This window comes from Eublepharis macularius, chromosome 17, assembly GCF_028583425.1.
Source record: "Eublepharis macularius isolate TG4126 chromosome 17, MPM_Emac_v1.0, whole genome shotgun sequence".
NCBI lineage: Eukaryota > Metazoa > Chordata > Lepidosauria > Squamata > Eublepharidae > Eublepharis > Eublepharis macularius.
Window position 1 is genome coordinate 36042238 of NC_072806.1, and position 23348 is coordinate 36065585.

Consider the following 23348-nt stretch of genomic DNA (forward strand, 5'->3'; position numbering starts at 1 on the left):
ATTTATATTTATTATTATTATTTATATATGATATATTATATAGTATTATATCTATTATTAATAAGTATTTATTATTTATAACAACAACAATAATAATTTTGCAACTGTTGTGAGCTGATTTGGGTCTCCAGTCAATAAGCGAGATATAAATTTAAGAAATAAATCATCCCAGTCATTGCTTCGAGCAGCCCCTGCAGATCACAGGAGGGTTTTTATTTTTGCACGGCGGGGGGGGGGGGGCGGGTTCCTCTCTGTTCTGTTTATGACAAAACAGTACAAGCTTTCAACTTCCCTGGCACTCTTTATTAGGCAGGCCTTTAACAGTTAACAAAAGAGATAAGCAGGGTGGTGGTGGAAATAAAACATTATTGTTAGGGCTTCAGAGAAGGCAGCCCTTTCACCTCCCCTTCAAACCTGCTGTTCTCGTGTATTCTGCATCACTCCTTGCCTTCCCAAACCCTCTCGTAATATATCACCATCAAGTCTCACTTAGCGCCGTCCTTTTGCCTCCCAGCCCCGCCCATTGCCGGCTGCAGGCCCCGCCCCGCCTTAAGCCCCGCCCCGCGCCCCTCCTCCTGTCCCTCCTTCTGGGCGGGGAAGAAAACAAGATGGCGGCGCCCATCGCAGAGGAGCTGGAGCGGCTGCTCAACCCGCTGCCCGCCGCTCCGGTGGATCCGGAGGACGACCCCGAGGACGGTGAGAGGGGGGCGGGGGACCGGGGACACGTGGGACGCTCGCTAGCTCCATCGCCTCCGCCGCCCGGAAAGGCGGCCCGGCTCCCTGCCACGTGGTCGTTCCGCCTTCTCCTTGGAAGGGGCCTGGGCGCGGAGGGAGACGCGGGGCGAGCGTTGCTTTTTCACACGCGCGCGCCTTTCCACACGAGCGGGGTCCGGAAGAGGGCGGGCGAGCTGCCCGGCTTGGGGCTGCCTGCGAGAAAGGGGGGGTAGGGAGAGGGTTATTGTGGTGATATTTCTGTTGCGCTCTCCCTGCAGTGCAGGCTCAGAGCGGATGTCATCGCGGTATAAAGCAGGTAGCATCCGAAGGCGTTTGGGGCTGGGAAAACTTCAGCCTCACGAGCCAGAAGGCCGTTTCTAGCCAAGCCTGGATGGGTTCGTTTGCTGCTGGCAGGACGGGTGTTGCACGTGTGTGTCTGGGTCTTCTCTTCCAGAAAAATTGGTTTTTTTAAATGGAGTGTGGCAGAGACTGCCCTCAAGTTATAGCTGACTTATGGCAACCCCTGGTGGGGTTTTCGTGGCAAGAGACTAACAGAGGTGGTTTGCCATTGCCTGCCTTCATAGCAACCGTGGTCTTCATTGGTGGTCATCCATCCAAGGTTGGGTTAACTGTGTAGAATGAATAAAATCCTGCCCTCAGGTCCTAGTTGACTTATGGCAACTCCACCCCCCCCTTGAGGTTTTCATGGCAAAAGTCTGCGAGAGGGAGTTTCCCATTGCCTGCCTCTGCAACCCTGGTCTTCCTTGGAGGTCTCCCGTCCAATTACTAACCAAGGCCAACCTTGCTTAGCTTATGAGATCTGACAATGTCAGGCTCTTCTAGGTTATGCAGGTCAGGGCTAAACGAAGCCCTGCCCTCAAGTCATGTATGTACTAATTGCTTACCTGTTGTTTATTTTCCTGCCATGTATTTATTGTCTACTTGTTGTTTATCTGTCGTGTCTACATTGTACAGCGACTTTGGTTATAATTTTTGTCATGTGTTCCAATGATACTGCCCCTTTAAGGGTTTTCCCCAGCTTGATTGTATGACCCTAGGCTTGTTATTTAAACATGGGGTGTGTCTGGTATTAGTTGTAACTATAGGTATACCTGGAACTGCAATGGTGTGTGGAGTGAGGAGAGATGCCAGTGGACAGTAAGGAAACGTCTACCCGTCGATATTGTAAATAATTAGCTATATTGTTCAGGCCTTGTATAATATTTATGACTGATGGGTTGATCTTATTTATAGTCCATAGAGTCTAGCCCAAGATGAAGAAAAACCGAAACGGGAATTGGGAATAGCAAGCTGAAGCCCGTCGGCTAGGTGTCTTTGGACACGTCCTACTTCCATCTTTGGACATATGGACAGTTTCCACGCATAGGCGGAACGTTTCCATCCGTTTGCACTCTCCCACCACCAGAATATTAATCATATATAGGAATATATTTTTTGTTCATCCAATAGACTACCTTCTTCCTGTATATATATGCACTTTAAATTGTGTTGGATATGTATTTGCACTTTTGATATAATACAATAATTTATACTATCATTGATTGTTTGATTTTTCGTGACCCTGGTTGTTGTGCTTCTGAGTTGTTCGCGTAGCTAGGGGGTTCCCTTTGTTGTTTTGCACTCAAGTCATAGCTGACTTACGGCAACCTCTGGCGAGGCTTTCGTAGCGAGAGACTAACAGAGGTGGTTTGCCATTGCCTGCCTCTGCAACCCTGGTTTCTTTGGAGGTTTCCTATTCAATTATTATCCAAGGCCAATCTTGCTTAGTTTCAACAATCTGACAAGATCAAGCTCTCCTGGTCAGAGCACAGTGTAGAGAGGAGTGTTAGAGAAAAAGGGCTCAACACCCCCGTCTGAGGTGGGACATTCTATTCCCTCCCCTCATGGCTCTTCCATAGGGTTTCACCTCATTCTGCTATATTTTTATACTCTTCCCCCATCTTTCGTAGGGTAGGGGCTGTGCTCTGCCCACCTTCTCTTTTGTAACCATTGCCCAGTGGTTTGTATGCCAGGGGAACTCTTGTTAAAAGGAGTACACACCCATTCTTTGGATAGGTTGGGATTATTTTGCCCATCCTGCTTCAGCTGCTGAAGTTGTAACTTTAACTAAGCCCAGGTCTTTTTTTCTGGAAAAAGAGGTGGTGGAACTCAGTGGGTTGCCCTCGGAGAAAATGGTCACATGGCTGGTGGCCCCGCCCCCTGATCTCCAGACAGGGGGAAGTATAGATTGCCCTCCACGCCGCTCCAGCAGTGCGGAGGGCAATCTCAACTCCCCTCTGTCTGGAGATCAGGGGGCGGGGCCAACAGCCATGTGACCATTTTCAAGAGGTTCCGGAACTCCGTTCCACCAGCTGAAAAAAAGCCCTGATTAAGCCTCATTTAAGCCAATGGAACACACGAAGCTTCTTTATTCTGTGGCAAGCTTTCAGTCTGTTTTCCCCAGTACTGCTTAATCGGACTGGCAACGGCAGCTACCCAAGACCTCAGTAGGTCTTTTCTATGCAAAGTGAGAATATTTGGGTGGAGATGCCAGGGCTTCAACTGGGAACTAGGTACGTGCTGTTATGGCTCCCAAAGGGGTGTGTGGGCTAATCTTTAAATTCAGTTTTTTTTTGGAAAATGTTTATGTTGCTTCTCCAGACCTGCTTAAGAAGCCTAAAACAATTAAAACATAACCGAGTGGACAGCGGTAAAAACAATAGCAATATAAAATATCCCAGTAAGAAAAAAAAATAGCCCAAGCCTGATGACAATAAAAGAAGAACCAATGAAAGCACACAAGACACTGCATTCTAAAATGATATTGACAAAGCTGACTTCAGGCTATGACCAGATCGTAAAACAACTAAAAGGGATGGAATCTCTTTGTTAAGAGCCTGGGTATAGAGAAATACTTTAGCCTGGCTCTTAAAAGAGATGTGAGCATCAAGGGGAGAAGACATCCCAAAGGCATGGTGCCACCCAGGGGAAAGGCCTGTCTGGTCACTTCCTACCCTGAGTCTGCTGGTAGGGGGCACAGAGACCAGGGCTTGTGGGAAAGAAGCTTAGATGGTAGGCTTCACAGTGTGGCAGGAGAAACCCATAATCAGTGTGGTTCACCAGCGTTCTAGGAGGCAACATCAAGGAAGGCATTTGCCTCTATGCTTTTGTTTTGATTGATCTCTGCGACAGTTCTGACCATTGCATGAAACAGGATACTAGACGCACCACTATTCCGATCCAGTAGGAGGGTATTTATGCTAAAGGCATTTAAAGGTGATTTCATAGCTGGGTGAGATTTGAACTGGAGACTTCACTTTTCAGTCTGTGCTACCCTCTTTATTCCCCAGAATGTGGTTTCTCCCCCTCCACAATTATTTACGGGTTTTGAGTTCTGTTTCATAATTTGGTGGTTTCAAGTTTTAGCCCTTTATCCTCCTCCCCCACACATGCAGTGTTGTTTGTGTGGAAGCGACTACAACGTCCGTCATGGCAAACTGCAGTGTGAATGAAAAACACAGTTAAAAGCACCTCAACAGGACCAGAAACCACAAAAAGCAAGTAATTCAAAATCAAGGTAGCAAAATAACAAATGGCAGAACAGATCAGAAGAAAACTAATGATCTGATAAAATACAGAAGTGCCGGAAGGCTGATACTGAAAGTGGCAGGAAAACCTGGGACTGGGCAGGGTACAGGTGGGAACATAGCTCAGAGGAGTAGCTCCACAACTGAGAAAATTCCAACACTTGTGTTTTACGTTTTAAAAAATATTTGTATTTTCTAGAATCTTCCTGAGGGAGCTAACATAAAATGAAACAATAAATATTACAGTATCATTTTTTTTTTAAAAAATTACAGCTAAAAGAATTCAGTAAGTGAAAATGTCATCTCAACAGTTTTATCCGTCATCCATTTTTTAAAATAGCAACCAGCACTATATAATGAGCATAAAAGTAAACAACATACAGTGTCTTTACCTAGTATCACCAAGTAAAGGATCTCAGGCTTTGGGGAAGACTTGCCTCTGCTTGAGATCCCAGAGAGCTACTGCCAGTCAGAGAAGGCAGGACTGATCTAAATGGTCAGATGGTACGACTTGTATAAGGCATATTAATTTTAGCTGGTGAGTTCATGTCTGATATGCAACCATCCTCGTTCTTACAGTGACCAAGACCCGGTGGATCCTCCTCTTTCCCCCCAATTTCTCATCCAAAAATATATTGAGGTACATAAACCATGGCTATGAGGTTTGAAGTAGCCTAAAGGCTGACATACTTCCTTCCGAGTTGTAGCTTTAATGCAGCTCCAAGTATAGTGCTAACAGTGGTTGGCTTGAACCTAGCTTCAAGCTGTGACTTGAACTTAACAGTTCAAGTAAGGTGCCCTGTTATGGTTAATACAGGCATGGGGAAGGAAATGGGTGGAAACTGGTATGAGAGCAGAATGGAGGAGTGCCCAATTTATCCTCCATGGTTAAGAAACTGGGTGCCATATATGCCTGCTGCATACCTGCCATGAATGTATATGGGCTCTGCCTCCGGTCTGTGAGAGTATGGGAAGTTCTTTATTGCTGCAGTGCCAGTAGGTTACCTTGCAAATGTTTACTTTCTCTTTCTCGCTCCGCTGAGCCAGTGTCCTTGACTGCCAGCTGAAACTGGCTCAAGATGTATTCTTCCTGAGAACCAAAGATAAGTTCATCTTTCTCACTGTCTACTCTAAAACAATGTCTCACTCCAACCCCAACCCCCCCAGTTAACGGTCCTCTTTCCCAAAGGCGGGAACATTCCCTATAACTAACATTGCTAGCCCCACATACGTCATTTCTGCCAATTTCACTGTCTGAACACCTTGTACTGAATGGATCTCTAATAAAGTTACTTGAACTGGAACACCTGCTTAACTGCCAGGGACTATCATTGGAGGTGTTGTGTCTGCTGTTGGTACATCTTCATTCTCTTTCTGGAACCTCAATTACTTGTCTAAAGCTGGGTAGAATCTTCCAAACTGTTGAGTAAAAATTAAAGTAAGTCTTTTTTTAAAATCCTACTTGCCACTCAGTGCCATCTTGAGCATTTAAGGAGATTTCATCATATGTAGGTTACGTTTTATCCTCTCCCTCCCTTACTAAGTCAGTTGTATCCATAAATGGAGCATGAATATTCCCAAAGGCGCAAGTGGGGAGGAGCACTTAGCGATCTTGAGGCAATCAGATCACTCAGTTGGCTGCGCAACCTTAACCCTGTAATTTTGCATACAGGGTGCCACACACATGGATGAAAATAAAGCAAGGCTGCAATTTAATAAGGGTTCTAGTTTAGTGTAATAATTCACTGCCTTGTTCTTGAGAAGCAGGGTTGGTGGGGAGGAAAATGCCGGAGAGCCATAATTGTCCAAGATTTTATTACTTTAAAATGTCTAGTTGTTTAGACCGCTTGTAGTGAAAATTCCTTGCGTTCCGGTGTTCTTGTGTTTCCTTTTGTGAAATAACACCATTAGAAAGTATTATACCAATTAAACCTCTCATTGTACCTCTTGTGAAACCCAGAGTACAAGTCCTGGACTTCAGTTTGAACAAGCCTGCATTCAGCTTCCTCCTAACCCATATACATGCGAGCCATGACTTTTTCAGTTGTGCTATTGACCCCTCTAAACTGTGGAACTCCCTGCCCAATGACTATCAGTCAGCCTTCACTCTTTTTTGGCCTGCCAGATTTTTTTTTATCCTAGAGGGTATTTGGCATATGCAGGCACAGTAACAAGATGTGTTCTTGCCCACTACAAATAAACTTCAGTTTGTCATGATATCTGAATGCCACCGAGCAGCTGCCCCGGTTTCAAGGAATGCTCTCTCTGGCAGGTGCATTTGGCCCCCTGGCTTCACTTTTAAAAAACGGCCAAGCTTTTGGAATGGAGGCCTCAGTTTCATCAGTATTGCTGATCACGGATATTTTAAATGGTCTGAATGTTTTAATTCATAATAATTTGTATTCTTTTAAAGTTTGACTGTGTTGATACTTATATCCCGCTTTTCTCTTCATTGGGAACCCAGTGCGGCTTATAGCATCTCCTCCCTTTCTCTATTTTACCGTCATGGCAATCACCCTGAGAACGTGTGACTGGCCAAGGTCACCCAACAAGCGTCCACGGCAGACTGGGGATTCAGACATGAGGGTTTCCAGATCCTAGTCTGACCCTCTAACCAGTACAAAGATCTTAAAGATTGATATTTTAGCAAAGTGTATGTAAATAAAGAGACCACAACTGGGAGCCAGGCTTGGGAGTGCATGCTTCCTTCTTTCTCAGAAGCAAATTCTCTCTCCTGCTTAACTAGTGAAAATCTGAGATAAAATCCCTCCCCTGTTGCACTTTTCGGGGTCAGAATGCATAGAGAAAGGACTCCCTAACTTTGTCATTTAGGACAATGTCAACTGCATACTTCCAATTCAGGCACAGTTTCCTTTCTGTACAGACAAATGCAGGGGCCCTAAAGCAGCCTTAAAACTGATTTTGCTGTTGAGTTGGGGGGCGGGGGGGGGCGGGTTGTCCCAGACAATACAGTATAGTGTGATGAAAATGTCCTGTGAGGTTTTCTTTTCCCAAAGGAAAAAAGCGTTAGCATTTTCTGTTGGTTGGTGCAAACAGTAGGCTTCCCAGTGGAATGTTTACTTCGCCATAGACAGATACATGTTTGTGGTAGAAAAATAACCCCAAGATACCACCAACATGGGTGATGCACAATGCCAGATGTTTTTCTCCATTGGTTTTCCACCGTCTCATTTTCAGTGTGTGAGTATTGTCCAGTATTCCTGCGGCTACAAACATGGATTTGCTTGAGACAGTCGGAACTTGGAATTGGGCTTTGGGGTTAGTAAATAGACTCCAAATAAGGTTTGACAAATGGTTTATTGTAGCCAGGGCTTTTTTTCTGGGAAAAGAGGTGTTGGAACTCAGTGGGTTGCCCTCGGAGAAAATGGTCACATGGCTGGTGGCCACGCCCCCTGATCTCCAGGCAGAGGGGAGTTGAGATTGCCCTCTGCACCGTTGAGCAGCATGGAGGGCAATTTAACCTCCCCTCTGCCTGGAGATCAGGGGGCGGGGCCACCAGCCATGTGACCATTTTCAAGAGGTTCCGGAACTCCATTCCACTGCGTTCCTGTTGAAAAAAAGCCCTGGTTGTAGTTAAGGCTGACTGAAGCGCCTGTTTTAACCAAGAAATGAGACCTACATTAAATCATGCTAAACCGAAGTCTTGGATAGCTTGCCCTGTGTTTAAGGCAGGGGTTTGCTCTCAAAGACCATTAATTCTGTGTCTCCTTATTACCGTTAAGAGAGAGCTAATCTTTGCTCGCTTTGGGCAAGGCAGTCTCTTTCCTGCTGTAACAGAGTAATATTAGTGCTTTACTTTAATGATCTTTTATAAAAGTAGGCCATGTTTTCTATTTTTAACCCTGCCTTTCCTCCAAAGAGTCCAGGGCAGCATATGTGGTGTTCTCCTACATTTTATCCTCACAACAACCCTGTAAGGTACGTTAGGCTGACAGAGTTTGTGTGACTGGCCTGCACGCACCTCCCAAAAAACCTAGAGGTGCCCCCCCTACTCTTTCCAAATGAAAGGGAGAAGAGGCATGAAAAATGAAAGTTGTTCAAGGAATAGAAAGTAGCATGAGAAAGGGGGGGAGAGGGAGGGGTGGGCTTGGGAGAAGGACAGCTTGTTTGGTGGAGGGGGGGGTAAGCTTCACAAATTAATGACAACCCCCCTTTCTTTGCAGCCACTGCAGCCAGAGTTGTCGACAGATTTGATGAAGGAGGCCCTGAAGACAACCTCCTTGGCGTTGGCCTCATACGGAAAGGCGTCTCCTCCAGCCTCCTGGATGCCGATAAGCGATACTGGGGGAAGGCCACATCTCGCAAAGCCTTGGAGGACCAGTTATGGGGGGAGCCGCAGTTGGCAGGTAAGGCAATTGCCTCTGCTGCTTTAAAAAAAATTTAATTTTCTCTCTTGCCAATTTTTTTTGTCTTTGGGAACCAAGTGTAAATTCAGGGCCTGTCTCTGCTGCACCTTTTAACCTGGTGTCAAACTGTCATGGCTTCCTGCCTAAGGAATCATGGGCATTGGATGTCCTTGGAGGGCTTTCTCAGCATCCTTGGAAAAACAAAACAAAACTACAGTTCCCAGCATTCTTTGGGGGAAAGCCATTTTTGTTACTGGAAATCAGTTTCTCCTGGAGTTGCTTGTATCCCTAGGGAGGCTATGAATGAACATATTTGTTCTCTTCCTTGATTAAGTGTTTGAGCTTCGGGCCTCGAGCAGCATACCTCCTCTTTTGAATTTTATTTAGCTGACACTGGAAGGAGAGCTGAATTTGTGATGTTTGAGCCTTGTTCATCCTATATTCTTACTTCAGTATTTGTGTCCTGGTTTTTAAAATCTGTCTCTTCTGGGCCTGTAATAGGTGATGGGAGTTTTAAAAATACAGGAAGTATCCATTCTGGACAGTGTCTTCCTGTAACTCTTTTTAATTGTTTACCTGGTGTAGACAAAAAAAAGTTTGTTTCTTGTTGGTACTAAGGGGCTTTGAAGTCCCTGCTAGTAGGAAGTGGTATTTGGGTTGGAGCTATGCACAGGGAAGGTGGCTGAGAGTCCAATATATCTCCTGTACCAACTTAGCAAAATGTGGATGAAAGAAAACGAGTACCTTTCTTGACCACCTGTATGTTGGAAATCTTGTGGGTCATGTGCTTTTGCATACAGGAGGCCCCCAGGTTCACTTCCTAATAACTCCAATGGAAACAGTGTCTGGTGGTAGGAAAGATTTCTGTCTGAACATCTAGAGAGCTGTTGCCGGTCAGAGTAGACTACATTTGGCTAGATAAAATCAAAGGTCTGACCTGAAGAGTAAGGCAGTTTTCTTTATGTGCTGATAAGTATTGCATGACCTGCCTGATGGCATCATGTCGGTTGGTGTCCACAGGAAAAAAGGGGGTAAGTTAGCTGATAGAATCTGCTGCCCCAGAATATGGCTGTGGCTAGTAGCTTAGGTGTCTTCTTCAAAAGGATTAACGTTTGTGGAGGGGAGACTTGTCAATGGTATTTTCTTAATATTAAAATATTCAAAGTGGTTTACAGAAGATTAAACGTAACATGATTCCAATAAAGTTGATGTTTAAAAACAGCCATTGGTTTGCCCTTAAAGTGGCACATCAAAATTGCAGCAGCTGAAATTCTTCCTTCTAAATGCTGGCAGAAGAGGACAATTCAAAAGAGGTAAGGGAAGTTGGCAGATAGGTTTCCAGAAGGAGAATTCAGCAGCGCTGGGACAAATACTGAAAAGGCCCCACTCCCAGCACTTAATTGCCCACAGCACTTAATTGTGCTGCGGGCAAATGGGGAACAGCCTTGTTACCATGTGGCCTTACTTGAGAGTGCTGAGCATTTGACCAGACATTGTTGAGTTGCTGCATTGGAGGGATGTGCTCTGGTCCAGCAAGGCAACGCACTACACCCCCCTTTTCTGCTCTTATCAAGTGTACGTTGCCTGCCTTGCACCCTGTGGTCGTGCCACATGGGATGAAACCCACATTTTCCTTTCCTGTGATTGGATTAGTCAGATACCTTCTATCATTCAATGAACTTTGTATCTGTGCCACAAAGTTCACTGTTATTTTTAATGCTATAGATTATATAGTATTTAACACCCAGCCAGCAATCTGTGTGTTAATGCAGGGGAAAAGAAATCAGGAATGACTGGAGCTTACACTGCTTCACTCCTTTATTCTTCTAATATTTGTTTCTGCACGGAGTTCCACTTTTCCTTAATTCCAGTTCAGCGACAAGAATTTTAAAGATGAGTTCCAGAATTGGAAGATGCGCAATTTTCAGCAGCCTCATTTGCATATATTTTGCTTTCTGTATTGTTCTTGCAGATATGTTTGTTGGTAAATCATAGCCCTGTGATTGTATGAATGGGGTTTTTTTTCTATTACATTTTATGGATGTAGACACCCGTATTTCTTTTGTCCTGTGTTTTACTAATGAGCACCTGTGCTCTTTCACATTGGTAAAATATAACGAAAACATCTTGGTGCGGTGCTGCTGCACTACAAGCAGGGCCGGCGCGCCCATTGAGGCCAGGTAGGTGGTGGCCTCAGGTGTGGGGTGCCAGAGGGAGTGCTGGAGGAGGCATGGGGGGTGGGAGCGCATGCCACAGAGCTGCAGCCTCCTATCCCTCCTGTGCCGCCGCTGCTGCCAGCACACGCCCCTGGCTGGCCGCAGCAGCCGCAGGCAGGTGTCTGCGGCGACGAAGGCAACTGAGCGGGAGAGCTCGGAGGCCACCTGCGCACCGTCCAAGCCGCCTGCTGCAGTGATCAGGCCGGCGGGGGCGCGCGCAGTGACATCACATGTGGCATCATCACGCAGGCCAGTGCGCATGGGGGGGACGCCCGGCCAGCTGGCCGCTAGCACCAAAAACCCTGGCACCGCCCCTGACTACAAGTGCTTCTTTGCTGTGTTTTCACACTTTGCATGGGCTCACTGGTAATGTAAAGAGGAAAAAAGAGACAAATGGACTGAAGGTATGGGGTGTTAAGGTAAATGATGCATGCAATATGGTCTATATAGAGCTTGGGAATAGAAGATGGAACCACCTGATGCATCCGTTCCACTTTAGAAACAAGACCAAGTAATGTATAACTGTCATGTATGCTGGTATACCTGCCATGATTGTATTCTGCATTTTATACTGATCAATGCTGTTTTCTGTGTAGATCTGTGTGGATCATCTGAGGGTGTTTTAACTTCTGATATTAATTGCAGGAGAGCCAGTGGTCCCCTTCATTATTGGTTGCAAATATGTACTTTCCTTTTTCCAGCAAGTGTCCTTAGAGGAGAGCTGCTAGCAGCACACATTGTAACTTTCCCAGAGACTGGGATATTTTCCTTTGTACTTAACTAATCTGTTCCCAGGCAACCTCTTGGGGTTTCGCGCCAGAATGTCAACGGACCACGGAGGGCGGGAAGTTTCCCTATAATTAGTTATGCCTTTGTTTGAATTGTCCCTTCTGCCAGTTGCCACCTCCGGGTGAACACCTGTACTGTATGGATCTCAATAAAGCTACTTCAACTGGAACACCTGCGTGCTAACTGTGGAGGGCTTGAGGGACCTGACTGCCAGGGACTGGCAATAACTACAATATTTGGAGAGAGTTTCTGATGGGAAGTTCAGAATAAAATCTGCATCTGAAAAGTCTACCTAAATTTTTTCAAGACATGTTTTTGATCAAGGCCTGTCTTTCATAGAATTACTAGCAACAAAGCCCATTGTGTTTAACAATACAGCGGACTCTAGTGATGCCCTGGCAGCATTCCTGAGCTCCGCACCAGTCTGATCGACCTCAAATGGGTGGAAATCGGGCTGGTGCAGAACGCAGGAGCACTCCAGGGCCTGTCGTGTCACCCTGGCAGCGTTCCTGTGCTCCACACTGACCCAACTCGGCATCAAACGTATAGAAATTGGGCCAGTGAGGAGCGCAGGAACACTCCAGGGCCTGTTGCGGCACCCTGGCATTGTTCCTGAGGTCCGCACCGGCCTGATTCGGTCTCAAGGAGGCAGAAATCAGACCAGCATGGAGCGCAGGAGCACTCTACGGCCTAGCGTGCCGCCCTGGCAGTGTTCCTGCATTCTGCACCAGCCCGATTCGGCCTCTAACGGGCAGGTGCTGGCACAGCCAGTGCGGGCGCATCAGTACTCCACAGCCCATTACGCCACCCAGGAAGCATTCTTGCTCTCTGCACAGGCCCAATTCAGCCTCAAGCAGGCGGAAATGAGGCTGGTGTGGAGTGCAGCAGAACTTCATGGTCCGTCGCAAAACTCTGGCCTGCTCGGTGCGTGATGAGGTCCAGGCCAGTGCGGTGGGCCTCCCTGGTGCCTCGGCGGCTGTGGCGGCACAAATCTCCAGAGGCCCCAAGGAGGCAGCTGCAGTGATGGAGAAGGGTGGGGCAGGATGGTCCTCCCCACCCCCTCCTAAGCAAGCTGTATTGGTGATGACTCTATCCTTGTGCCTGTGCAGGGATAAAAAGTGAGTCGTCGCCAATACGGCTTGCTTTTTATATAGTAGGATGTTTATGTTCTAATGTAGGGTTTTCTATTATGACCATTATTCCAGATCTGCTCCTCAAGTGTGGAAATTCACTTCCTCCCCCTAGCTAATGTGTTTCTTTTCTTACCATAAAGAGTTCTGTCAGGTCAGTGGAAAGGATTCAAGCAGCTCCTTTTTACACTGATGGATCTTGATGATTGCATCCTGCTTGTTTTCAGTTTTCCCCTTTATAAAGACATACATAAGGGAGCTTGATCGGTTTGCAGTGCTCACCCATTATCTCATTATTTTACAGGAAAAGCTGTCAGCTAATCAATGGGTCTGATAAGCAGTTTGGCTGCTGCTAGGGAATTGGGGCTCTCTTGACCTGCCAGAGATTTCCAAACACCAGAGGCAAAATTGTTTGTCGTATCCCTGTTTTAATAGTGTGTATATGAGAAGTCTCTTAAGGAGGAACCTGCAGGAGAGAGAGATTTGTTTTTAAATCATAAACCTTAATTCTATAGTCATAAACTTCTGGTTTATGTTTTCCCCATTTGTGTCACTAAATGGTGACCCATGATTTCTATGTTCTGGGAACATCAAGGTTGGGAAAGCTCCCACACTTAATGTCATTCCACAGAATATGGAAAATAGGATTGTCCTTTTTACAAAGGGACAAGGGCTATTTGCACGCATTATCTTGCTTTTACTGCATAGTTTTCTAATTTCTCTCATCCCATCTTTGCATTTCTTAAGCTTATTCCATTTTATGTGTGTTGTTTTCTAATTTTGTCTTCAAATCTTATTACACTGTTTATTATATGCCTTACACTGTTTCTATTGTATTGTTTTAAATGTTCTAATCCACCTTGAGTCCTGGCGAGAAAGGCAGATTATAAATAAAGCTAGCAATGTCAATAAATAAATCATGGGGCAGGGAACACTCACAGATCGTGTGTCTCTAGTCTCAGCGTGGTGTCGTGGTTAGAGAGTCAGATTAAGATCTGGAAGCTTGCTGGGTGACCTGGGGCCAGGTACACTGTCAGCGTTACCCACTGTAAGGATCAGGCCTTGTACCATGTAATACAGAGTGCTAAGTTTGAAACTTTGCTTCAGGCCTCATGTTCTGCCGATTTCTTACCAGGCCTGTTTGCTGGGAAAAGTCCCAAGCGGGCATGGGCACGAACCAAAAAAAACCCCGAACCGTGAGATTCGTGGTTTGTTCATTTTCACGGAACATGAACTTTAACGACTTCGGCCAGTTCATGAACCGGTTCGTGGTTTGTGGGGGCCCAGGGCAGCCCCCTTCATGCTCAGAGAACCCGTACTCGCAGGGAGTTTTCAGCAGGCTCTCCTCCAGCCACCCTCCGAGTTTGGACAAGATTCCAATACAAATCTCCGAGTTATAGACCCCCAAAGCCGGTGCCCCAAGGAAAGTCCCATTCGATACAATTGGAGCCATCCATGCCAATTGACTATGGGACACCCAAACATGGGCAATGTCAGGGAGGCAGTCAGCCAGCTGCCTTTCTTCTAGGAGGTGGGGCTGTTGGCCACCACCTGGCGGCACCCCCCATGTGCCTGGCCACACGCCCCTACAGTACAGCCACCACTGAAGGACAACGGGTTTTGTCGGTGGCTGCCTTTCCAGGGACGGGCCCTCATGCCCCGGACTCCAAAGCCCCCTCCTGCTGTATTAAAATAAGCATAGGTTCTCTGAACTCCTAGCTTTTATTTTTAAAGAAGTAATTCTTGTCCCTTCGGGGAAAAAAGCATATCTCCACAATGAAATGGGCTTGAGACTTACTTTTGTTTCTTTATGAAAGCTGGGAGATCAGAGAACCGGATGCTTATTTTTAGTGTATCAGAGTATCGATTTAAAACTGTCTGGAAGTTCTATTGCAATGTATTAGTAGCCGCAGTAGCAACAGGGAAACTACCGAAGCCTGCTCCTGTGTGGAAAACCCCATAGAGTCACAATAGGTAGGACTGCCAGCATGGTTGGATATTAAGCTAAACGTTATAACATTAAAAATGCTGATCTCTTTAGTAATGTGTTATTATTATTAAACACATATTGCATATTCATTGTTGCCAGAATTATTTATGTTTAAACAACATTTTTTTTATAGTAAGAGAATTGCATCCTCCCCCTAGTATTACCCCAAGTTTCCCAATTTTTCCATTGGAAAAACGGAAAAAATCCACAGACTTTTTGATTCTGTCGAAAAGCTCTGTAATTCCAGGTTTTTCTTACTCGGTCCTACCTCAAACTGCCCAGTTTTTCCATTGGAAAAATAGAGAAGGTCTTCAGAGTTTTTCATGCTGTTCATTTGGAATGCTTTTTCTAAAAAAGAAAGTATTTCATAGGGTATATTGTCGAAGGCGTGGAAAACCCCATAGAGTCACAATAGGTAGGACTGTCCGCATGTTTGGATATTAAGCTAAACGTTATAACATTAAAAATACTGACCTCTTTAGTAATGTGTTATTATTAAACACATACTGCATATTCATTGTTCATTTCATAGGGGTTTCTTTTCAGGCTTCCTCCACATTTTCTATCAGAAAAAAAACCCTCCCCTTTCTTCTGGACCCTCGTATCTCGGATGGATTCAACCGGCTTTTCCACTCTATATCGGTGATGACCTTTGTAACCTGCCCTCCTTTTCCCAGGCTGCAACATTTTGTCAACTAATTGGTTAGATTAACTGATTGAAAGTATTTTGATTGATTAACGGGTGTGAAATCGGGCAGCTGATCTAAGAAGAAAGTGTTTGAGAGGATAAGAGATTTGAGAACAGGGATGGAGCTTCTGGCCGAGTGGGATACTGAATGCAGATCTCCCTGGTTGAAAGCCCCCACACTGTCCACTACACAAGAGACAGTGTGGTGTAGTGGTTAAAGCATCTAAGATCTGGGAGACCCCGTTTTGAAACCCCACTCTGTCATGGAAGCTCGCTGGGTGACCTTTGGGGCAGTCACTCTCTCTCATCCTGTCCTACCTCACTGGGGTGTTGGTTGTGAGGATAAAATGGAGGAGGTGGGGAATGAGTTATAAGCCCCTTTGAGAAGAAAAGTGGGGGGTGTACGTTTCTAAATGCATTCTGGCTTCTACCTCTGCGCAACCAACTGTTGTGGGGTATGGAATTGCAGCCTGCACTGGACACGCTTTAACGATTCCCTTTCTGCATTTGTCAGATGGACAGACTGCGGGGGAAGAGGAAACAGATGAGAGTGACCTTGACAGCGAATCCCTGGAGGAGGAAGTGGATGATGAAGACCAGGAGGAGGAAGAGGAGGAGGAGGCAGCTATGTGCAGTGCTGACAGTGGCCGGGAGGAAGAGGGAGAACCACTGGCGGACCTGAAAAAAGCAGCTTTCAGTTTCCAGGCTGTTGATGATTTTGAGAAGTTTGCTGAGGGGATGGATGAAATTGAGAGCATGGATGAGGAAGAGGAAGATAGCGTGGAAGAAGGCAGTGGTGATGAAGAAAGCAGTGGTGATGAAACCATTTCCAAGCAAGGCTCTGAAGCCACGGATGAAATGGTGGGTGCCGAAGACAGCAAGGACGACCGAGTGTTTTCAGCGTTCTCTGAAGACAAAGTGGCCGAGGAAGTAGAGAAAGGGAGAGCGGTGAAAAATCAAATAGGTCAGTAGGCCGTGTTTTCTCTGGACCTGTGGAGCATTCCCTTGTTTAAAAATATTTATGCCTTGCTTTCTGTTTGACAACAACAACAAAATCCCCAAATGGCTAAGCTTCGAAAGATGCAGAAAGTGAACACCCTTCCTAATATGCAGTCTGGTATTGGGCATCTTCCTAGATGAATTCGCTTAAGGAGTGAGTGATGGATATATGAAGAAGCAGTACCTTAGGTAAATGTAAGGACCTCTGGAATGCCTTTTCAGAATGGTTTGATTGCAAGCGTGATAAAACGAAATAGGTTATAAAAAATCAGTCTTGGGTCTGCTCAGTCATTTTCAAATCTTGCCTGGGCCCTGAGCTAGCTATGTGGCCTTAGGCAAGCCGTTTGCTCTCAGCCATGTGGTGGTTGATGAGATTGGCCTACTTTATAGGGCTGTTGTAAGGATTCTAACAAACTAATATGCACTAATTACTTTGAACCCTGAAAGTGTGCCGGAAATGCTAAACGTTACTCTGTTGACTTATAAAAGTTCGAATATGTCTCCTGCATCATTCCTTCGCTATTCTGTCCTTCCCCATCTGCCTTTTAAAAAATGTTCCCTTTAAGGAAAAGTGAAGGCAGTTTCTGTGATAATCTCCCAGGAACAGAACTGACATTTTAAACAAAAATCCTTTTTTAGCCTTTGTTTAATGGATTCTGTGCCTATTCAACTTTTAAGTGGACATGGATGTGTTTGTTTAATCTCGTTAATTTTTAAGATTTACTTTCCTGTTCGCTGTTTGTTCTTTTCTTTTTTTCTGCCGTCCCTTGGGGCTGGGAACTGTGTGTCATGTCTTTGTGACATCAGCGGTACTGATAATCCTACGGCTCCAGGAAACGGACTGGCCCTGTTGAGGCTGTGTTGTGTTCTTTCTCTCATCTAAAGCGCTGTGGGACCAGCTCTTGGAAGGGAGGATCAAGCTTCAGAAGGCCCTGCTGACTGCCAACCAACTTCCGCAGCCAAGTACCTTCCCTGAATTTAAGAAGAGAGGAGGACAGGAGTTTGCCAGTGCCGTCAAAGACAGTAAGTACACCTTGAATCGCCTTCCTTCATAGACTGGGCTAGGTATTCTCTATACTTAAAGGGAAGCAGAAGAAGTAACCAAAATTCTGAGCCAAAATTACCTATCTCATCTTTATTCTGCCCTTCGGCCAAGGAACTCAGAGGGCCTGAGTGGTTCTCCTGTCCCCCAGTTTATCTTCACAACAGCCCTGCAAAGGGGTGAAGCTGACGTGGAGTGACTGGTCCAAGATCGTCCAGTGAGAGGGAATCTGAGCCTAGGTCTCTCCAGTGCCCTCTCCCCACCACCCTATAACCACTGTACAGTACTTTGCTATCCAAGTGTTCTAGCTTGTGTATGTGTGGTGCCCTCAAGTTATAGCTAACTTATGGTGAGCCCTGGTGGGGTTTTTATAGCAAGAGACTATCAGAGGTGGGTTGCCATTGCCTGCCTCTGACACCCTGGTCTTCCTTGGAGGTCTCCCATCCAATTACTAACCAAGGCTGACCCTGCTTAGCTTCTGAGATCTGATGAGATCAGGCTCACCTGGGCTATCCAGGTCGGAGCTCTAGCTTATACATATTATGTAAATTAAGCACAATTACATAAAATTAAATGAGGTGTGCTTTCTTGGCATAACTTGGGGTGGGGTGTACGTGTGGCACTAAAGTCTCTGGAAGCCCTGCTGGGCTGCTCTTCAGCAACCGGTTGTGACCGGAGTTGTTACTTGAGTCCTCAGTAGGTGCTGTGTGTCACGGGCTGGGCCAGCCCAAGCAGGGTGGTGCAGGTCCAAACCTTGATACCAAGTCCAGAGGGAGTTTCAGGAGCCAAAAGCCAAGTCAAAGCAGTGGTCAGAGCACAAGCTAATGCCAGAGTTGAGTCCAGAGTCCAAGAGCAAGGTCAGGCACAGTCCAAGGTCAGTTACCGGTAGTGTCAGGTCCAACAGTAGGCACAGGCAAGGTTCACGGAGCACGGAGTGGTTGCAGGCAGTAGAGCCGTTGCTTCCATGCCTGGCTGTTGCTCCTGACTGGCTTTTATAGCCAGGCATGGTTTTCAGCCAGCTGCTCGGGCTCCATCCTGAAGCTACTCATCATCACTCTCCAGCAGCTGGCGTCGGCTCAGGAGACGAGCACTGCGCCGTCTCTCCTGCAGCTCCAGTCTCTGGCCGTTCTCTGGGTGTGGGTGAACCTGGGGGGGGGGGGGGTGGAAGCCCCTGACTGGGCTTCCCCTGTGGTGCTGGCAGTCCCTGACTGAGCTTCCCCTGTGGAAGTCCCTGGCTGCACTTCCCCTGTGGTGCTGGGGCTGGAGAGTACTGATGGCTCTGCTTCAGCTGCTGGCTGTAGGCTCCGATTAGCCAGCAGCTGTGGCTCCTGATTACCAGCCTCTGCTGAGTCAGGGCTGGCTGCCTGGAGCTCCTCTTCTCCTGAGGAGTCCTTGCTGGCTACATGAAGCCCCTCTCCTCCTGAGGAGGAGTCCTCGCTCTCACTGAGACTAGGCTGGGCCATGACACTGTGTATGCATGAAGGGCTGGGGCTCATGCTGTGCTTTTCTCCAGAGATTAGATTCTGAGTTTGCAAAAGGCAGTTCGGACCTTGGGCCGTCCATACCGCTGCTGGGCTTACAAGTGGACCAGATGACCTCTGACTTGATTTGCTGGAGTTGGGGGGCTCTTTTGTCTCAACTGAGCCAGACTGACGTTGCCCAGGCTATTTGCAGGGGCCCTGTTCTCACTACTGCTCATCAGCTAGGCTTTCACATTTTCTTCTCTTTACAGGAAGCGCTTAGGAAAAGGTCCGATGAATGTTGTTGTTACTGGTCCCAGGGGAGCGTAGGTGTGGGAGGAAATATGATTAGACCAAGTGGCAGGGGGGAAAATGCAACCGTGACCCTGCAAAGATGTTGGTGTGATGTTGGTGTGTTTGGAAGCAAAGCCAGATGTGCTTGAGAACAAGCCAAGCTCCAGTGGTATTGCCAGCATCTGCAAGGTTGATCTTGGACTCTGCGGGTGGTAGTGCGGCTATGGGAAGGGATGAATAGTCTGAGTCAGGCCTGTGGTCTCCTCTTGCACCGCTGGCCTCAATGCCTGGGTTGCTTGGGAAAACACCTGGCCCTAGGTGGCAAGTAGAAGGGCTTGCTGTGCTGCTGTCGGCGTTCATGCCAGGGGTTGGCTACTCTGGTCTAGTGCATTGATTTTTTTCAACTGACAGGTGAGATCCCGGTTTTAGATGGGCTGCACCAGGGGCCATACCACTGTTGCCTTTCTGTTGCTTTTTTTAAATTTTAAAGAAGACGAGAGAATTGGCCTCCCTTGCATCTGCAGAGGGCCCTGTGCCAAATTTAAGTTGGGACTTGCCCTTGGAGGCAGCTTTGGTTGAAGGCCTCGGCTTCCATGCCCTGTTGCTTGGTCTTCTAGGGGAACTAATTGGCCGCTGTGTGAAACAGGCTGCGACCTCAATGGACCGCTCGTCTCATCCAGTAAGGCTTTTTAAATGTGTTTATGTTCTTGTGTTGCTGGTTGGGATTAAAGGGGGATCGTGGGTCTGATAAGGGGAGGCAGAATGGATCTTAGTTCGCTTCCACCATGCATGGCATCGTGAAACCACGCTTTCGACCTCAGTTTCCCATCTTTAGAAGTAAACCCCGTTATGGCTTATTAACATTGAGGGTGGATGCGATACTGCTCCTTGTAGAATCTGAAAGTGGTCGGATATGGATCATAATACTACAGATTCCAAGGTACTGCCATTATAGGTGGTTGTTCAGAGGCAGCCAGGAACCCCAATTTTCCCCAGTCCCTGTGACAATATTCATAAGGTTGTACATGCGCATGATGCTAAGTCACCGGTGACCATCTTGGATGTGCCCTTAGCATAGTTGGAGGCTTTGCATTGGGTATGGCACTTTATGGTTAGCTGTAGCTTTAAAACCAAGCTGAATTTTATTATTTTTTGTTTAAAAGGCAAACTCCCGCCAATACGGAGCCTGACCTTTTCATAAAACGTGTGCCATTAATGTATTTAATGAGATGCATTGCAAACTGCGGTAAGCAACATGTTCCATTACGGGTCCAGAAACCGCAATATCATTAAAGACCTTTAACAGAAACAATGGTTGACATTTTGATATTTCCCATAAGCAAAATACAGCTATGAACACGGAGTTTAATATATAAATTTCTATAAAAGGTGGAATTTTATGTATCGTAAAACTTTTTTTTTTTTAAGCTCCACCGGAGTGTTAAAAGGAAATCATCCATTTGACAAAGTGTTCGTTGATTGCATCTGCGGCTGGAAAGTGTCAAATATAAAAGATCTAGAGTGACAAATTGAAAATCATTTCGTGTGTGTGGGGGAAACTATTTATTGGTTAAACTAAGGTGTTTGATTTTTAAAATTTTCTAGTTTTAGGCATCTGACTTTTTTGTGAAGGCCCACCAATGATTACGTCAATCATCTGTTTAATTGGTTGAAATACGTTGCCGGGTATGAGACAATCTCCTTTTAGGTGAGGAGGCTCAGTGGTGGAGCACTTGTATGCAGAAGGCCCCAAGTTCAATTTCTGGCCCCTTCAGTTAAAGAGTGGCAAGTGGCAGGTTTCGGGAAGGTTCTTTCTCTGAGTCCCTAGAGAGCCTTCATCTGTGTTAGACGGACCAATGCCTTGACCTGGTACAAAGTGGCTTCGTATAAAGTTCAGAGAAGTGGTGGAATTTGTATGGTCACCCGCATGTTTACTCTGAAGTAAGTCTCTTCTGAACCCAGAGCTCCTCAGAACATGATGGTTTTTGAATAATAGATTGGTGCCTAGGACTACTTTTCTGGTGCTGTAGAATTTTGGGTGCATTCGATTTGCATACCTAAAATGTGAGTCCCATGTGGCAACGATGTGCCACTCACTCCTCTAGAGGTCGTATCTGTCCACAGAGCAAAGATGTTTGGTTGGATCTAGTGCAATATTTCCATGGGTGCAAGGACTTCTGCCTGTGGGGTACCATTTTCTCAGCTCCCCGCCCCCTCCACTGGACAGCTCAAAATATCCCCTGAAATCTTATTCTCCTTTCCCCAAGAACAGGATTTCAGAAAGAATTTAAGGCAGTTAGGGCAGATGAACAAGATTTTTCTGCCCAATGTGTAGTTAATTTATGGAACTTGCTACCATAGATTGTGGAGGTGAATAGACTTCTGTGCTTGGCAGGAAAATGGTGGAAAGGGGTAGCTGGGAGGGAGAGGGGAACAGAGGCCAGTGAGAGCAAGATCCTCTCTGTGGTTCTTTGGTCACCCACTTGTAGATGGTTCTAAGAGGGGAGAAGCCTGGAGGGGGAAAAATCAGGAGAGGAAAAAAATTCAGAATCCCTCTGTGATCCCCATTCCAGAATTAAGCAGGCAAATTCCTCCCTACTTTTTCCTCTAACTAATTCTCAGCTACTCTCAACATTCTGTACTCGTGAGACATATTTAGTTCTCGTCGGGTCTTGTGTGTTGAGGGAAGGGGAATCTGGGGGACTGGTCAAGCACGTAACAACCCTTACTGAGAGCCAAACTACAAGTGACACCTTACACAGGTTGGACACTTGTCGGCTTCCCTCAAGTTTTGATGGGAAATGTAGGCGCCCTGGTTTTACAGCTTGGCTCTCCATTACAGCTGCAAGACCAGGATGCCTACATTTCCCATCAGAACTTGAGGGAAGCCGACTAGTGTCCAACCTGTGTAAGACGTCACTTGTAGTTTGGCTCTTAGTTTGCGTGCAGTTGACCCAGTCTTGCTGTGTTGGCCATCTGGACAGGTTGTCAGCCAGTTCACCATTCAATATTGAGCATGGAAGATAGATCTGCTAGCACTTGCTGGCTGTAACTGCTAAATGGAAACTCTGTGTTCAGAGGCAATCTACCTCTGGTTGCCAGTTGCCGGGGAACAGGGGAGTACCAGTCAGTGGTGGAGAGCCATTGTTCCTGGAAAAGCCTGGTTGGTCACTGTGGAAAACAGTACTGAGCTTAAGTTTGAGTCAGCAGGGCTTTTCTTAAATACAGATGGGATCAATCTGCCAGGGGCACAGAGGGGATGCGACTGCCCCGCCCCAATGTTATGCCTTTCCTTCAGCTACCCTTTGTAGGCCTTGTGGAAGCCTTGTAACTGTGGAAACCTCAAATAAGCTGTGTTGTAGGGTGTTGCGGGATTGTTGCCGTTCAGAATTTTAGCTGGAATATAAAGATTCTTGGGCAAGTGGGGGGTTGTGCATAGCACCTGTTTTCCTTTCTCTTCCCCCCCCCCCTATGTTGCACCTTTTTGTATCTCGGTTTGCCTACCATGGCATGGCCTGGCTGTTCTCGGCTGCTTGTGGATCTGGGGTTCTGGCGGATGATTTACTGCAAAATTGCTTATAAATTGAAGTAGAAAATGTTTTGCCGACGTGGCAGCTTTCAAGGTTTGCACCCATTTGTCACCCAGCATTTCCCTTTGTGTATAGAACAGGAATTAATTAGGCTGCACTGCAGGAAAAAAAGTTTATGGCCATAATTTATATAGGATGAATTTGTTGGTTGTGTGTGCGTGTGTGTATGTTTTTTTAAAGGTACAGTGTTTCTTTGTCTGGGCCTGGAGAATTGAGGGACTGCCCCCAAACCAATGTTCTGTCCCCTCGTAAATGTGTAGAGCTCAAGCAGAGACCTTCCCCTGTCCTGTTCTTTAAGGTCCTCTGATGAGAAATGCCTTCATCTCAAATTGTGAAAGCCACCTAGATGGGGGTGCTGAAGTCTAGGAGCCAGCAGTGCCTTAGACTGTGTTGTCAAAGAGGGTGCAGGTCAGATGGTAATAAGAAGAGTGATCCTGGGCATGCACAGAGGGCCTTTCCCTTCCCGGTACTGCTGCTTGTTG

At 46.4% G+C, this 23348-nt stretch overlaps 1 protein-coding gene across 1 annotated transcript in view; it reads left to right on the forward strand.

Annotated features, from left to right (window-relative positions):
• Nucleotides 1-602: 602 nt before the first annotated feature.
• AATF (apoptosis antagonizing transcription factor) overlaps nucleotides 603-23348 on the forward strand; it is a 107446-nt gene continuing 84700 nt past the window's right edge. The window contains exons 1-4 of the mRNA XM_055000973.1: nucleotides 603-696; nucleotides 8486-8668; nucleotides 15996-16445; nucleotides 17366-17503. Coding sequence (XP_054856948.1) covers nucleotides 609-696; nucleotides 8486-8668; nucleotides 15996-16445; nucleotides 17366-17503 — 859 coding nt within the window. The 5' untranslated portion in view covers nucleotides 603-608. The remainder of the gene's footprint in view (nucleotides 697-8485; nucleotides 8669-15995; nucleotides 16446-17365; nucleotides 17504-23348) is intronic.